Genomic DNA, 16,900 nt, shown 5'->3' with positions numbered 1-16,900 from the left:
TAGGGGTCTCTCAATCAAAACAATAACAAAAGGTGCCGTCTGGTGATGTCATGGAGTTGCATGGCATCATGACAGCCAGTTTCTCTTAGAAGGGTTCCTTCACCTAACAGTACTGGGGTTATCCACAGACATCTCCTCCTCTCCATAACACATGGACCAGGGGATTAAAACTGGCAGCAACACATAATAAAGCAGTTTCACATTAAAAATCTTTGGTTTTCTGACACTTGGTGGCGAACACAAGATATCTAGGAGGGGCTTCAAGCCAAGCTGCTGCTAAGGAGCGCTCAGCTTGTTTAACTCATATTGTCAAGTTAAAATATATAGTTAAATACGTCCATGAGTGGTTTTAAAAATGTTGCTTAAAACTGGATGAAAAGTCAATTTTGAGCTTCTGGCAGAAAACCACACTGACACATGCGCATAGAGGATATGATGTCATTGACAGGTGACCAATGAAATGGAGTGTCACAAATTTCTCTGGTTTGAGAATAGATGGATAATGTAAGAACACAACTCAAAAACATATAGAACATAGGTCTATTTATTTTAGAGATATTAATGTGGAAAAGTTACAGATTGTAACTTATAATAAATATAGCTAAGTTTGATAAGATAATGCTAAACAGGAGACAACATCCCTGGGTGATCTACTCAAAAACCCAGTCCAGGTGCTGCCTGCATCAAAAATATTGTTGCATGGTTCATAGACTTTCTTTTGAAATATTTTAGAGTGATAATGGAGTAATTGAAGTGCCCAATAGCATTGATTGATCGCTTTATTGAGTTTTGATTTTATTTAAATCGTGTCAGCTCAGGGTCTGTCCACTAAGTCTTCTAAACTGGAGCTGTAGTTTTGGTTTGGGCTGTTCCATACCACTGAGAGGACCCGGCCACCACCACGTCCATACAGAGCATTTTGACAACTCAAACTAAATCTGTATGTGACATATACCTACAATGACCATAGACATAACATATAGTGGCTTCAGTAGGCATGCACACAGAGCAAACTCTTACGAACATTGCACCTTTTCAACGTATGATGATTGTTTTGCATGTCATAGTTTTAATAATAAGATGTAATAATAATGAATGTACAGGGAGCCTGATTGGTGTCTTTGTGTGTCCAACAGGTGGAGGATGAACTCAACTCTCCTGTGGTGCTGTTCAAGTTTTCCCAGGAAATGAGTGCTGGTGAGGGTCTCACTCTCTGGTCCTGACAGACATGATGGGGACAGGACTTTGTTTTAGTTAGAGACATGTTGGCGCAGTAATGCATCACAGGATGAGACCTCTGTGGGGAACTAACCTTAGTTTTGTGTTATTTGAATTGTGTTTAAATACTTTGTTTAGTAATACATTCAGAGCTCAAAAGTCCTCTAACTAGTTTTTGGTGCTTTCAACCAAATCTCCTGTTCTTCATCAGTGCCTTGTACTTGTCAGCACATGTGCTAAGTACAAAACTTTGGTCATGTGATAACGGGTGGTTGTATATGGAGGGGGATGGTAACCTCTGTCTGGTCGACCTTTGACCTTTGGTTTTGGACTGGTGTTTACAGACAGCTGATGTTGTTCATTCAGTCTCTTGTCCAGGGTTCTCGCTGCTTCACAGGGTCTACAGCATTCATGTGCGGTGATGTCATGATGATGTCATACTCCTCTCAGTGGGGGTTCTGTCTTTAGGGTGGATCAGAAGAGATGTTAAGATGATGAAAGGTTTGGTGTGACTTACAGACACTAGTCAGATGTTCTGACAGTGCAGCCATCTAAGGCAGTCCCTCTGGGAGGTTTCTGGTGGTTTCTGAGTCAGGGTGGATTTGTCAGCATCTGCTCCTTGTACCTGTGGTCTGGTGTGGCCCTTGGACCCTCTGCTCCTCCCTCTCTCTATCTCCCTGCTCAGTGATAAGATGTGCTCAGTGTAGGAGGGTCCTCACTGATCTTTTATGTTGTAAGTGGTTGTTAAAGTCATAGGTTTGTGTGAGTGGGTTTCCTGTGCACTCTGGTCTTTAGCTGAAGAAGACCATGAGATGCACTTGAAAGCCCCGAACAGCTAGTAAGTTGACCTTTTGAGCTTATTTTACTTTGTTACACTTTTCATAAATGTCAAAAAAAATGTATCCCCCAAAAAAGTTTTAAATGATAAGGGATAATTATTGATTAATACCAATTTAATAATATCATATTTTGCTTTATTTCCCTTTGTGCTGTGTTTTAGCATCCAGTGGGGGCTCAGTGGAGGGATACTGTACCGGAGAGAAAGAGGTCCTGGATGCCTTTAACAGATGGGTGAGTGTTTTTTTTCCCTTGTATTGTAAACCTGTATTTTGTGTGCTTAATCTAGATAATGCTACATGAATTAATATTTTATATTCAGTGGTTCAGAGACACTTTGACTTAAACATTAGAGAAACATCAGCTGATGTGAACCAGGCCTCACAACAAAGATCTCAGAGACTAAGGATGAAGAAGAGTTGATGATGATAAGTGTAGATCTTCATCAGTCCACAGTCAGACAGGCTGTCTATAGATGGAGATGGTTCAGGTCTAGAAGAGGACTAAGTCCAGTTGAGAGACTCCAACAGCTCAACAGTGATGATGAGAGTCACAGCTGAAGGAGCTGGTTCACATCTCTGTTGATGAGTTCACCACACACGTCATGGAGGATGGAGTCCTGTTGCCATGGACACCAGAGATGAAGCTGCAGTCCGACTCTCCACAACACTACTGGAACATGTCTGATGGTCTGGCGAGACTGAGGTGGACTGTGTGAAGAACATGCAAATCTATCTGTGATGTAACAGGTCTCTAAAGACCAACCTGAAAACCTCCTCCCACAAGCGGAGCAGGTGGGGGGAGCATCGGGATCTGGACCTGGACAGCTCCACATCATGGTTTATCAACGTCTCTTCAGGATCATGTCAGAATCAGAATCAGAATCAGAATCAGAATCAGAATCAGTTTTATTGCCAAGTATGTTTTCACATACAAGGAATTTTTTCTGGTGATTGGTGCAATTGATCAGCAACAGTGGGGCTCTCTAGCCTTGTTGATAAGGCTAATAGCAGATGGGAAGAAGCTATTTTTGTGGCGAGAGGTTTTGGTCCTGAAGGACCGCAGCCTCCTGCCAGAGGGGAGTGTCACAAAGAGTTTGTGTCCAGGGTGGGAGGAGTCAGCTACAATCTTCCCTGCACGCCTCAGAGTCCTTGAGGTGTACAGGTCCTGGAGGGACGGAAGATTGCAGCCAATCACCTTCTCAGCAGAGTGGATGATACGCTGCAGTCTGTTATTGTCCCTCTCCGTGGCAGCAGCGTACCAGATGGTGATGGAGGAGGTGAGGATGGACTCAATGATGGAGGTGTAGAAGTTCACCATCATAGTCCTTGGCAGGTTGAACTTCTTCAATTGCCTCAGGAAATACATCCCCTGCTGAGCTTTTTTGATGAGGGAGCTGATGTTTAGCTCCCATTTGAGATCCTGTGTGATGGTGGTTCCCAAGAAGCGAAAATGCTCCACGGTAGCCACGGGGGAGTCACACAGGGAGATGGGGGTGGGTGGGGCTGGGCTCTTCCTGAAGTCCACTATCATTTCCACTGTCTTCAGAGCGTTTAGCTCTAGGTTGTTCTGCCTGCACCAGGTCACCAGACGGTCAGTCTCCCACCTGTAGGCAGACTCATCACCATCAGAGATGAGTCCAATGAGAGTGGTGTCGTCTGCAAACTTCAGGAGCTTGACAGACTGATGGCTGGAGGTGCAGGTGTTGGTGTACAGGGATTTTGTCAGGGTGTCTGTTCACCTGCTGAAGCTCAGGAGAAGCTGCTGATGCAGCAGAACAATGACCCTAAACATCAGTGTAAATCCACCTTCTGGAGCGGTCCAGTCAGAGCCCAGACCTGGATCCAGTAGAGATCCTGTGGACTGAGCTCACAAAGACGCTCAGCAGCTCTGATGAGCAGGTTTCAGGTTATTAGAGCCAAAGGAGGTTCAACCAGTTATGAAATCCAAGGTTCACCGACTGTTTCCACGAGGTTTAATGGCTGTGTTCAATAAAGACACAAAGATTATAATTGTCTGTGTGATATTAGCTAAGGGACACTGTGTTTGTCTATATTTGTGACTTGGATGAAAATCAAATCTCATTTTATGACAAAAAAAACAAAACAGGTTGTCCCAAAGAGTTCGCTTACTTTTTCCTGCCACTATAGTAACAATGTGAAATGTAGAAGGAATGACTTACAGAGGGTCCACACAGTGTTTGATTAAGTCATTAAGTCAAGGGCATGGTTGTAAGCACTCACAGCTAGTTTCATGTCAGCTGATTAAAGATCGGGATATGAATTTATTTATTGTTTGGCACCTTTGCTGCCAGTTTGGCTGTTTTGGTTGAACTCTGGAAAATCAATACCTTCAGAATCAGAACTGACCCTTTTCAGACAAAATAAAACATGCAGTTTTGTTATCAGTTCTTTCAACACTTACCAACAATCCTTTATCCTTTAAAATTTCCTTGTGTGCAGCTGGGTGAGCAGCTTGCCCAGTTGGTTCCCACCAGTGGATTAGATGTGGTGGAGCTTGAAGACGAAGGGACGTGTGTTCGCTTCAGCCCCTTGCTGACTGCTGCAGGTAACACAGACACACACAGACAAACACAACGTTCTGTCTTCATGTATTTTTAATATTGTTCATATTAATCATAGATCAGTGCCAGTTCAAAATGTGCCCATCAGTGGCCTGATGGGAGCAGCCTCGCAAAGCAATAGTCTAGGATGTCACTGATGTCATCGGTTTCTGTGAGGGTTATTGTTGGGGAATGTTAGGGTCTCAACAACTGCTCATCCACAAAACTTCATAAAGGACACTGCATATAGTCAGGCCCTTAGCAACGCAGGCAGGCAGGCAGGCATATGAATGGATGGACGGACGGACGGTCGGTCGGTCGGTCGGTCGGTCGGTCGGACAGACAGACAGTTCTAAATTTAAAGATTCCCAGCAAGAGTTGAAACGTCAGCAGGACTCAGTCATGACTGTGACTTCTCCTTCCTTCCCAGTCCTTGGCACTCAGCAGCAGGATGTTGAGGACCTGGTGGAAAAGCTGATGGAGCTCGTGCCCGTGATGAGCTCCACAATGTGCCTCCGACAGGACTTCAGAGAGGAGACCCACCGGCATGCAGCCTTGCTCACATACATAGAGGAGCTCAGCTGGCCTGGCCTGGGGGCTGTTCGGTAAGGCAGGACAGACCTGAGGCTGTGAAGAGTTCTGTTGTAAATCATCTTATGTGCACAGTGAGAGATTGTCCATCCCTCACTTCCTCTGTGGTTATTCATTAAAGCTTCGACAGCAGAATAAGTCATAGGTCTGATGTGGTCAGTAGGATTCAAACATTGACTGATGTGTTGATGTTCAGGTACGAGCCGCGGGCTGAAGGGATGGATGAGAGCAGGAGGAAGCAGGAGCTGGAAAAAATTAACACTGAGCTGCTGAAGAAACTACAAGAGCTTGACACTGACATCATCTTCTCTACTGGTTAGTGCTGCTTCACATCTGACAGGGCTTACAGCATGTATGTTACTGAACCATTTCCATCTCCTCCTCTCTTCCCAGGTCCTGAGTTTGGCACTGAGCAGGACGGTATCTTTGTTGGCATGGTGACTGAGGACGTTGATGTTTCAGAGCTTGTGGATACAATAGCTGCCCTGGGGAGGGACATAGAGGAGAGTGGAAGGGTAACTGCTATGTTCATTTTATATGATACCTGAAGGTCATTAGACATTTTAGTCATTGTGTAATTAAAGCCCATCTTTAGATAATGAAAAAGTCAGTGCAGGGTCAAAGGTGAAGTGACAGATGAAGATCAGAAACCAAGGTGTCCTTGTACCTCAGGGAAAAGACCAGCATGAAGGGGAACATGAAGAAACTCTCTTTTATTAACATTGGACTGTAAAAGTTTTCTCTTTCCCTCCAGTTTAATAGCAGTTAACACAGTCATGTAAGATGCTGTGGCCTGCAGTGAGAGATCCAGCAGATCCGACACAGAACACTCCCCCACATTACCATGAATTAGTGTGTGATATGAGACTCTGAGAAGTGCTGTGGGCGGGTGACACAAGTGTTATTCCCTTGAATTTCACCGCTCCATTTGATTGCTTTTGACCCTCTCCTGCTGAACAAAGTGTCCCCATATTAAACGTGTGGGACATGTGTTTGTCTCTTTCCTGCTGATGCGTTGTTACGCAACTAAAATGTATCATTGATGTGACATGACCACTTCCTACAAGGCTGCCCGGCTGAAAGTGCTGTTCTGGGCACCGCTCATCTCTAGGTGAAGGTGAGCTGAGGTACAAAGAAGTTGTAAGAACTGTGGGAAAGCTCCAGGCTTCTGAACAGTATCTGTCAGATTTTAGCTTTAACTACATCACAAATGATTGATACAGAGCAGAAGCAAATTAGATCAGATATAATGATTTTTGTTCCAGAAATGTATATGTTGTCTTATATATTACATTTCTAAATGTTGTGATTCTCACCTGTGTAGCTGTTGGAAAACATGACGGAGGTGGTGAGGAAAGGCATCCTGGAGGCAGAGCTGCAGCTGCAGAAGGCCAATGAGGAGAAACTCATGGAAGAGGTGTGAGAGAGAGAGTGAGAGAGAGAGTGAGAGAGAGAGTGAGTGAGTGAGTGAGTAGTAAGACTAACACAAGTTCCAGACACAAGTTTTCTGTCTTACATCATAAATTGTGAGTGTGGTTGTGTGTGAGTGTGGTTGTGTGAAGGTCTACATTTAATCATACAAATCTAATTCAAGGTGAAATGTTTGACGTCCTGTGTGTCTGTGTGTTACAGGGGATGCTGAGACAGCTTCCTCTGGTTGGCTCCGTTTTAAACTGGTTCTCTCCAGTTCAGAGCTCCATAAAGGGAAGGACCTTTAACTTGGCTGCAGGTACTGTCTGTTGGGACAGATGATATTATTATAAATAAAATGAATAATTTCTTTTTAGTAATTCTGATAGAAGAAGCACTATTGACAACAATATTAATTAATGCTAAATTTTTGTTCTGTTCCTCTTTTCTAAACATGCTGTGACCTGCACGTTTGGATTGTAGCAGATTAGCTGAGGTCTACGGTGGCCCTGAGAGCTAAACACACTGCAACTTAAGAAAACACATGCAAATAGACAAAACACAAATAAAACACATCTTCATTAATTTGAGAACACCAGTATACACAACACAAGCAAATACAGAAACATGCTTCTGCGACAGACTTGTCGTTCAGTGCTTTGTGTCCCAGCCAGGTTCATTACTTTTCTATGACACCTGTGGACACTTGTTGTCTTATATTATATACACTTCTGTTTTCATGGACAAGTTGTGGAATTGTGCAAACAGAGTTCCTGTAAACAACTTGTGCTCGGTTCATGTCTAAAATGTGCATATGATGTGAAAGATATCAGCTTTTAAAGCAAACATACATTTGTTATTTGGTGCTGCATACAGGGCTATAACCATAGCACTGTTTATAAAAGGTATACATCAGTATGTAAATGTTTGTCAGTGCATGTGTGTAACATACATGTGCTTGTTCATGGTGTGTGTACTCAGGTTCCCTGGACTCCACAGAGGTAATGTACTCCACCAAGGCCCAGGCAGGCAGACCATCCCTGCAAGACACTCCTACCGCTTCTTCAAAGAGACTGCCAGGTAGGACTGTCCATGTCTGTCACTGACGTCTGTATACTGTGACTCCGTGTCTCTGTGTCTATGTGATTCAGAGACTCCGAGACTCTGTAGACTCATCCTTGTGAATATAATAACTCAAGAATGATACGTACTAGAAACTTCACACTTACACCAGACACCTCATATGAAGTAGATGTTCTGATAGATAGAACACCTCTCTGAATACATTTGCATATCATTGAGGTAAAACAGGTTGATTTCTTAACGAGTATTTTTGATGACAAACTGTTGTCAGCACACATGCTGTTTTGATCATGGTAACAGCGTCTTTTCTTTATATTGTCTTGTGTCTCCCTTATATTTTGTTTTTGTAGCAGGAGATTATCACTTCAGGCTTTGCAGCAGCTTTTTTGGACAGAACGTGTTTTGATGTGATTCTAAAGATCCTCAGTGTGTAGAAACATTTGCCTCAGCAGTCACACATATGACTGTCCTTCCCTCTGTTGTTGCTGCCTGCTAACATTGTTATGGTGGATAGACATTTTTCTTTGCTCTCTCTGAGCTCTGTCTCTGTCTTTGTTACAAGTGACACACGGATATCTGGGTATGAATGGGAGATGACATCAAGCTCCCCGTGTTCACTTCCTGTCTTCATGGTTCCTCACAGGTCAGAGGTTATTCCGGCGCTCAGGAGCGAGCTCCGACTCCTTCAGTGAGACCAGCTCAATCGGACAAGCTGATGAGATGACCATGGAGCAGAGTTTCCCTGTGAGCAGTAACATCCACCCTCCCGCCACCCCACCTGCACCAGAGGACGACCCCCACACCTCAACTGATGTCTCACCACAGAAAATCCAGAAGTCTTCTGTGCAGGTGCACACACAGGTGGAGACCGAGGAGGCCTCAGAGGAGAGGCAGCCTGAAGGCCAAGAGGTGGAGCAGAGTGGGAGATAGGACGAGTCTCTGTGCAGGTGTCTTCCAGCTGTCCTCTAAATGATACCAGCCTGACAGATGTTTAAAAAGGGATCATTACAGTGTGAATGTAACAGTTTTGAAGGAAAACAGATGGAACTAGATTGAGCTGTCTGTCTCCATCTGATGTTTCAGGGCAGTTAGGATGTTAATGGAAAAATCCACCCATGGATACACTTACATTGTACCCAGTGCATTCTACTTATTTAGTGATAGTGGTTCAATATATGTTTCTTCTGCCTGTGGCTGAGAAGTGAGATCTCACAGAACAGGAGCAAGTTGTTTCATTCAGAGGTGTACTGATACACATAAAACTTGGTTTGTGAAATGAGCAGTTATGGGTCCATTGCATTATGGTCTGTTGAGGCTTGTGTCTGGCAAGAAACAGGTATACTGTACCTGCCTCTGTATGACTGTTGCCTTTACCCTGTTTTAGGTTGAAAAATGTTCAAACACTAAAAATATGTGGATGTGTCCTGACATGACTCATGTCATCTCTGATTTGCTGTGTATTCAAGAATCCACTTGACAACAGGATGGAGTGAAGTGTTTTTGGGTGGATTTTTCCTTTAAACATAGGATGGAGTAGAGTTCAGTAACATTCAGGCCAACTTTGTCTTGATTTTTACACTGATATCTGTCAGCTGATGACTTTGTGTCCTGATGGATTATAGAGCAGAGGAGTAGCCATATTGCACACAGATTTCTTTTTTAGATTTAAAGAGAAATATGATTAGTTAATACTCACTTCACTTGACCACTCAATATTAAAGCAGCTCAATATTAAAGCAATGAGTGTTGCTGCAATTAAAATGTTTAGATTCCTCACTGTAAATAGTCTACATGCAAATATGTATCTAACTTGCCCAATTACAAACTATAATAATTTTTGATCAAATAAATCTGTAGAGGAGGAGTCGTATTTAATTTAAAATGGCTCCTACTAACAGCAGTCACCTGCTTCCAAGCTTCAAACACTCCCTTCATGAGAGCACTGCCCCAAACAGCATGATGGATTATTAGAGTCACTGCTGCAGGAAAAGGAAATCTTTAATAACAAAATAAAGTCCAAATATTTGGAGAAGTGGGAACATTACAAAGATGAAGTCACAACTTAAGAATTAAAATCACAAAATAATAAGAATAAAGCCACAGGTTTCCAATAGAAACATCAGAAATAAAGTTGTAACTTTATGAAAAAAACCCAAAACATTGTTTTACCAGCAATAGCAGCTTTATTATTCTAAAAATAAAGCTGGTATTTTACAAAACCGTTATTACAAGATGAAGTTGTTATTGTACAGAAAAAGCTGAGCTTATTAGAGATAGAGTTGTAAATTCATGAGGAAAGTAAAGAAACTACAAGAGTAAATTGTAATTTTACAAAAACCTGATCTACATGATAAAATTGTAATTTGATGTGAAAAAGTCGAAATAACGATATGCAACTGTAATTTTACAATAATTTTTACAAAACACAATTTTTTATAAGAAAAAAACACATGAAGTCATAACTTTACAAGAAAAGGCCGTATTATGAAGAAAATTTGAGACAGGCTGTAGATTGAAGGAAAAACAAATTGTTCTGTTATTGTATCATTGCTGCCTGTAGACTGTTCACATGTACAGTTACTATTTCTCCTGCGCTTTGACTGCAGTCATACAATAATATACAGATCTGCTCTCTGTGCACTGACATGGAATGAAAGTCGCATGACGTGTGTGTCATTACATACATTACACACTTTCATGTTCTGCTGGTGTCATCCTGAGCTCAGTCTGACAGAGTGTAGCTACAGTATAAACTATGTAATAAGGTGCTAAGAGCTGAAACCTAAAACCTTCAGATCCTCCACGTTCCCCATTTTGTAAATATCAGTGCACTGCTGTTCTGTTTACTTCAACATATATATCTCAGAACATTACAAACTTATTATCAAAATCAAAGTTTTTATTGGAAAAATACAACATTGATCTCATAATATCACAACCTCTTCTCCTAAAATTATGAGTCATAACGTTGCGACTTTTTTCTTGAAATTATGAGTTTTTGTCAAAATCGTAAGACCATTCTGAAACTCTCAGACTTCTTTTATAACAGTGGCCCCAACACTCTGTCGTACAACATTAGCTCTATCCACAGCTTTATTCCCTTTACAATTACACAACAGCTGGGGTCAGAGGTATGCTAGTTTTTTAATTATTATGTAAATATATTATTATTTTATTCAGTAATGCAACTTGAGCAAAAAGTGGCCTTCTGCCACAGAGGGTCGGGGCTTGTCATGTACAGTCAGGTCCATAAATATTGGGACATCAACACAATTCTAAGCTTTTTGGCTCTAAACACCACCACAATGGATTTGAAATGAAACGAACAAGATGTGCTTTAACTGCAGACTTTCAGCTTTAATTTGAAGGTATTTACATCCAAATCAGGTGAACGATGTAGGAATTACAACAGTTTGTATATCTACCTCCCACTTTTTAAGGAACCAAAAGTAATGGGACAATTGGCTTCTAAGCTGTTCCATGGCCAGGTGTGTGTTATTCCCTCATTATCCCATTTACAAGGAGCAGATAAAAGGTCTAGAGTTCATTTCAAGTGTGCTATTTGCATTTGGAATCTGTTGCTGTCAACTCTCAATATGAGATCCAAAGAGCTGTCACTATCAGTGAAGCAAGCCATCATTAGGCTGAAAAATCTAAACAAACCCATCAGAGAGATAGCAAAAACATTAGGTGTGGCCAAATCAACTGTTTGGAACATTCTTAAAAAGAAAGAACGCACCGGTGAGCTCAGCAACACCAAAAGACCCGGAAGACCACGGAAAACAACTGTGGTGGATGACTGAAGAATTCTTTCCCTGGTGAAGAAAACCTTCTTCACAACAGTTGGCCAGATCAAGAACACTCTCCAGGGGGTAGGTGTATGTTTGTCAAAGTCAACAATCAAGAGAAGACTTCACCAGAGTGAATACAGAGGGTTCACCGCAAGATGTAAACCACTGGTGAGCCTCAAAAACAGGAAGGCCAGATTAGAGTTTGCCAAACAACATCTTAAAAAGTCTTTACAGTTCTGGAACAACATCCTATGGACAGTGGAAACAAAGATCAACTCGTACCAGAGTGATGGGAAGAGAAGAGTATGGAGAAGGAAAGGAACCGCTCATGATGCAAAACATACCACCTCATCAGTGAAGCATGGTTGTGGTAGTGTCATGGCGTGGGCATGTATGGCGGCCAATGGAACTGGTTCCCCTGTATTTATTGATGATGTGACTGCTGAAAAAAGCAGCAGGATGAATTCTGGAGTGTTTTGGGCAATATTATCTGCTCATATTCAGCCAAATGCTTCAGAACTCATTGGATGGTGCTTCACAGTGTAGATGGACAATGACCCAAAGCATACTGCGAAAGCAACCAAAGAGTTTTTTAAGGCAAAGAAGCGGAATGTTATGCAATGGCCAAGTCAATCACCTGACCTGAATCTGATTGAGCATGCATTTCACTTGCTGAAGACAAAACTGAAGGGAAAATGCCCCAAGAACAAGTAGGAACTGAAGACAGTTGCAGTAGAGGCCTGGCAGAGCATCACCAGGGATGAAACCCAGCGTCTGGTGATGTCTATGCGTTCCAGACTTCAGGCTGTAATTGACTGCAAAGGATTTGCAACCAATTATTAAAAAGGGAAAGTTTGATTTATGATTGTTAATTTGTCCCATTACTTTTGGTTCCTTAAAAAGTGGGAGGTAGATATACAAACTGTTGTAATTCCTACATCGTTCACCTGATTTGGATGTAAATACCTTCAAATTAAAGTTGAAAGTCTGCAGTTAAAGCACATCTTGTTCGTTTCATTTCAAATCCATTGTGGTGGTGTTTAGAGCCAAAAAGCTTAGAATTGTGTCGATGTCCCAATATTTATGGACCTGACTGTATTCACTTTATGTGGAATATTTCTTTTCTTTGCCAAAAACATCCTGCCATACATCAGTCAAAGTACTTCCTGTCCTGGATCACCCTTTGAATATTTCCAAGTGCCATATTAGAGTGGTAAACAGGTGATGACCAGCTGCGATAGCTGGAATTGTTTTCACCATGTGAGTCTGTGTGATTGTGCATGAGCTGCAGTTTTTTTGATAAAGGTAAAATGTGTAACAACAATAGACGATAAATGAAGCACTGTGGTGCTACAGAGACACTCCAGCCTGCAAGTCATACTCTCCACACATAAGTGAACAACAAACAACACACAACACAATCAAAAATGACCATTCCAGCTGAATTTGTGACTCATATGAAATATCTGCCAAAATATTAGCAATACTTTTTTTTTTTTGCTTATTGTTCAGCCCTAGTTTGTGTGTCATGACAAAATCTGGTCCTGGAGACACCCACAGTAGCAGCAACTACCATGGAGGCAGTTTTGAGGACTTTGGCAGGTGTTTATATGTCAGTCTGTCTGTGGACAGATGTCACCATGACAACCTGCAAGATACAGTCACAAAACGTTACAGGTGTGTAGTTCAAAACGAAGGCTGAGTTCAAAGATGGGTGTGGTCCAACCAATGACTACTGAGTACTCATGTAGCTAACTACAACTAACAATTAACACTCACACACCTGTACAGACACACAGACTCACAGGGTGAAAACAATACCAGCTGGTAATAATGTAGTAATAACTATTGAGCACCGGGTTGGAACGTAACCGGGTTGGTTACTGTGTCCCATCACAGGATGGTCTCTAGTTTGTTATTTTGTTTGTTTGTGTCTTTTTTTTTCTTGCACTGTTCTGAACAACTGTTTGTGATTGTGGGGGGCTTTGAAATTCGCCACCCGACACTTCCTTGCCATCTTTTGCTCTTGTGCAATGGTCCTTCTTTGGTATGGTTAATAATCACAGGCATCACAGGCTGAGTCTGAGCATGTTGTGTGCACTTTATTAACGTTTTGTAACATTAACATGACTGTAGACTACATTGTGGTGTGTCTGTCACACCAGGATATTTTTAGAGGACATGCTACAGACCCTTATGCACTGTGTGGTCGCAGATGAAAGTCAGTCAGTTACCAGATTTTCAATCCAAATGATGGTCTACGATCTCCCTGTGAGACACGTCCACTAAAGACTGATTCTATCTTTGGAAACCAAAGACAGTCTGCTTCAAAACTGGATCAGAAATATAAGACACAAACACTGTCCAACATGACATTGTGACTGCTGGTAGATATGCCCTTATATACTGATATTGTAGTGTGCAGTCTGACACAGGATGTGACCATGATTGTTGTCGACCATCTCACACAGCGTGACCTGTAACAAACCGGTAAGATCACTGTTACTGCAGACTGTGTGAGTGATGAAAACATAACTCAAATGTTGGAAAATAAGGCCCAGGTGACATGAATATGAAACATATTCTTATTAATATGAAACTGTGATGGGAACATGCAAAACATGCAAACTGTTTTATACACAATTTTTGGAATTAAGTGGGAGTGAATGAGCCTCAGTAGGTGTGGTAGAAATGGTGTAGCTCTCATGGTGGTGCCTGAATGTAAAAACAAAGTATAAACAAACAGAAAATGTCAAAGAAAGAGAGCCAAACACAGATTTGACTGGTCCTGTAGTAGATTGAGGCAGGTACTGGTGGAACATTTACTGTAAAGAGTTGTACAATGTGGATTAAATACAATGGTTTAATAAGGAATTATCACAGGGGGAATGAAGATTACAAAGGAAAGGATTTCAGCTTTATTGCACTTGTTCTGTAGATAATTACTTTACTATTGTTCTTTATTTAATTTCTTTAATGGTGTAAATGAAGCAGATTAATGATTATTTTTGTTGTGTGATTACAATGCAAAGCTGAATTAATAACTTTCTATGTTTGATGAAGAACTCTTGGTTTGATATGAAATGTCCTGGACTGTCCTGCAGCTTTCACTGTCTGAATAATTGAATGTATTTAATCATCAGAATCCTTCCTCTTAAATATTTTCTAAAATTAATTTACTGCACAGAAACATGTTGACATGTGTTGTTTAAACTCTGTTAACAGATTAAATTCTAAGTGTTCTAGTCTTAATGTGAGGCCACGGCTTTCTGGAGTTGTTATAACTCTAAAAGTACCTCTCTGTCTTATTTTCAGTCTTCCTCTATGCAGTTGTGGGTTGGTCAATCAATACAACTGGCATGCTAATGTTTCAGTTAGTCAGCTTAAATACATCTAACTGTAATTGTACTTGAGCCGCAGATCTCTGACAAATACAGAAATAAAGGAAAGCAAAAACAATGTCAGGTGTTAATAACAAAATGCACATGTAATGACTGAATGAGATTATGACATCATGGAAGTCCTTTGTGTGCATATGTGTTTTAAGACCTTGTAATAGAATTTATCAAATAAAGGGGTAATTCTACAGCATATCTGTAATGGAGCTAGAAATAGAGCCAAATGAGTTTTGGAGTAATCTGGAGAAATTTAAACTCTCCTTAAACGAAAAGTCTGAGGCAGCAGTGGTGGAAGGAAACTGTGACATGCTGGACTCAAACTAAATCTAGGAAGTGTGTGTTCACAACCTGCTCATTTGTTCAGTCTGAGGCCTTGACAACCACAGCAAAAGATAAAACAGCCGTCAAACCAGTACAAATAAAAATTATTGAAAATGACCACTGATGACCACAGGAATGCACTTGGGTCACGTGACTTGGTCTTGAGGCAGATTTGACTCATTACTCAAAACTTGACAGAATTAAAACAGACTTGTAACACAACTATTACCTGGAATTCACTTGTATTGGCCACTGGACTTGAAATGACTCGATGTCTTTCCTGAACCTAAAGATTAAAAATGATCACAGAAACTATTTTCTGATTTTTTTGGCAACAGATAAACTTTTAATAAATCTGACAGCAACCAGTCACAGCACTCAGAAATTATAAATGAATGGTGATCATGCCACAGAAATTACACACCAAGACGTGATGCTTTTAAATATTTTGATGTTTGTTGGAAGCACCAAATTTAGGAGTGGACTGGATTCTGGAGTTGTTGGTGTTGACTTGGGACTTGCAAAACTGTGTGTTGGTTCTTGTCAAGTTACATTTTCATATACATAGTAATGGACAAAAGAAATTGTAACATATTGTACAATCTAATACAACAAATGCTACCCATGTGAAGCTCAGAGGTGCTGGTTCCATCCATCCACCTCATTATGAAAGGACGTGAGTCCTGGTTGCATTATATTGTACAAGTGTTGCTTTTATTCAGTTGCTTTTATTTAAAGTAGATTGGTAACTGATTATGGTCATATAATAACAAATAATAACATCACACTTCATATACTGCTAATGTAAAAGCTGAGCTGGCAAGTTGTGTGCTGAATGTGAAATGTACACCTTCAGGCATTTCTTTTTATGAATACACCGTTGTCTCTAGTTGAACTGCTAATTTAATGGTCTGACCACTTTAACGCCTGAGGGCAAAAACAAAACTTTCAGAGATAATACACATCATGTACACAAGAGCATGTGCTCCATTTGATTTCCTCAGTCATGATTATCTCAGGAGTTTTTATATAATTTGCTTGTTGATTAATTTTGGAGCCCCTCAGTGTAGTTGCAGTGTCGTATGACTTACTCCACTTCTGAGACTGAAATCCATAAAATGAAAAAGGGGAAGACTTCAGATAATTAGTGACTGAGATTGGTTTGTTGCAAAACCAGACATATTTTTATCAAATGATGGACTCAGTAAGTTGCTGTTGTATTGTCATTTCTCTCATTAGTTTGTTGAACAGGGAAAATGGTAATGACGTTATTATTGTTGCAACAATGAGTGAAAAAAAAACTTTCTCAACAAATCCTCATTGTGAATTTTGTCAATTCCAACAATATGAAGGAGATTCGATGTGATATTTAACATGTTGTACCTAAGTAAAATGAATTTTCCTAACAAAAATGAATTCAAATGAGAGTGAGTTAAGCTGTATTTCTACGTTTAAGTCGTTTTCTATTTGTTACAAGAAAACCTGAGACGAATCTGCGGTTCCTGAAAAGGTCAGAAACTACTGACGTAAACTGTCTGCCACGAGCCGTTGGGAAATGTAGTTTTCTTGCCCTAAAACGCTTTAAAAACAAATGCTGTACGCTCTTGAATAAGACTACATATCCCAGAGGTTTCTGGGGTTTCACGTCGACTGACGGGATGCATTAGCTCACGCGGACTGTCTCCGGG

The 16,900-nt window shown here is 40.9% G+C and overlaps 1 protein-coding gene across 3 annotated transcripts in view; it reads left to right on the top strand.

Annotated features, from left to right (window-relative positions):
* The window catches only part of pdxdc1 (pyridoxal-dependent decarboxylase domain containing 1), a 32,911-nt gene extending 22,553 nt beyond the window's left edge, over positions 1-10,358 (top strand). For all 3 annotated transcript variants that reach the window (XM_071501367.1, XM_071501365.1, XM_071501366.1), the window contains 10 exons: positions 1,137-1,197; positions 2,219-2,289; positions 4,518-4,623; positions 5,049-5,223; positions 5,406-5,524; positions 5,603-5,724; positions 6,534-6,626; positions 6,842-6,938; positions 7,601-7,699; positions 8,346-10,358. In XM_071501367.1, coding sequence (XP_071357468.1) covers positions 1,137-1,197; positions 2,219-2,289; positions 4,518-4,623; positions 5,049-5,223; positions 5,406-5,524; positions 5,603-5,724; positions 6,534-6,626; positions 6,842-6,938; positions 7,601-7,699; positions 8,346-8,632 — 1,230 coding nt within the window. In that variant the 3' untranslated portion in view covers positions 8,633-10,358. The remainder of the gene's footprint in view (positions 1-1,136; positions 1,198-2,218; positions 2,290-4,517; positions 4,624-5,048; positions 5,224-5,405; positions 5,525-5,602; positions 5,725-6,533; positions 6,627-6,841; positions 6,939-7,600; positions 7,700-8,345) is intronic.
* Positions 10,359-16,900: the final 6,542 nt, after the last annotated feature.

The sequence above is a fragment of the Trachinotus anak genome, unplaced genomic scaffold (assembly GCF_046630095.1).
Source record: "Trachinotus anak isolate AG129_WGS33_773 ecotype Australia unplaced genomic scaffold, CSIRO_AGI_Tana_v1 ptg000017l, whole genome shotgun sequence".
In the NCBI taxonomy this organism is placed as follows: domain Eukaryota; kingdom Metazoa; phylum Chordata; class Actinopteri; order Carangiformes; family Carangidae; genus Trachinotus; species Trachinotus anak.
Note: the sequence above shows the minus strand (reverse complement) of the source record. Positions and strands in the feature narration are given on the sequence as shown.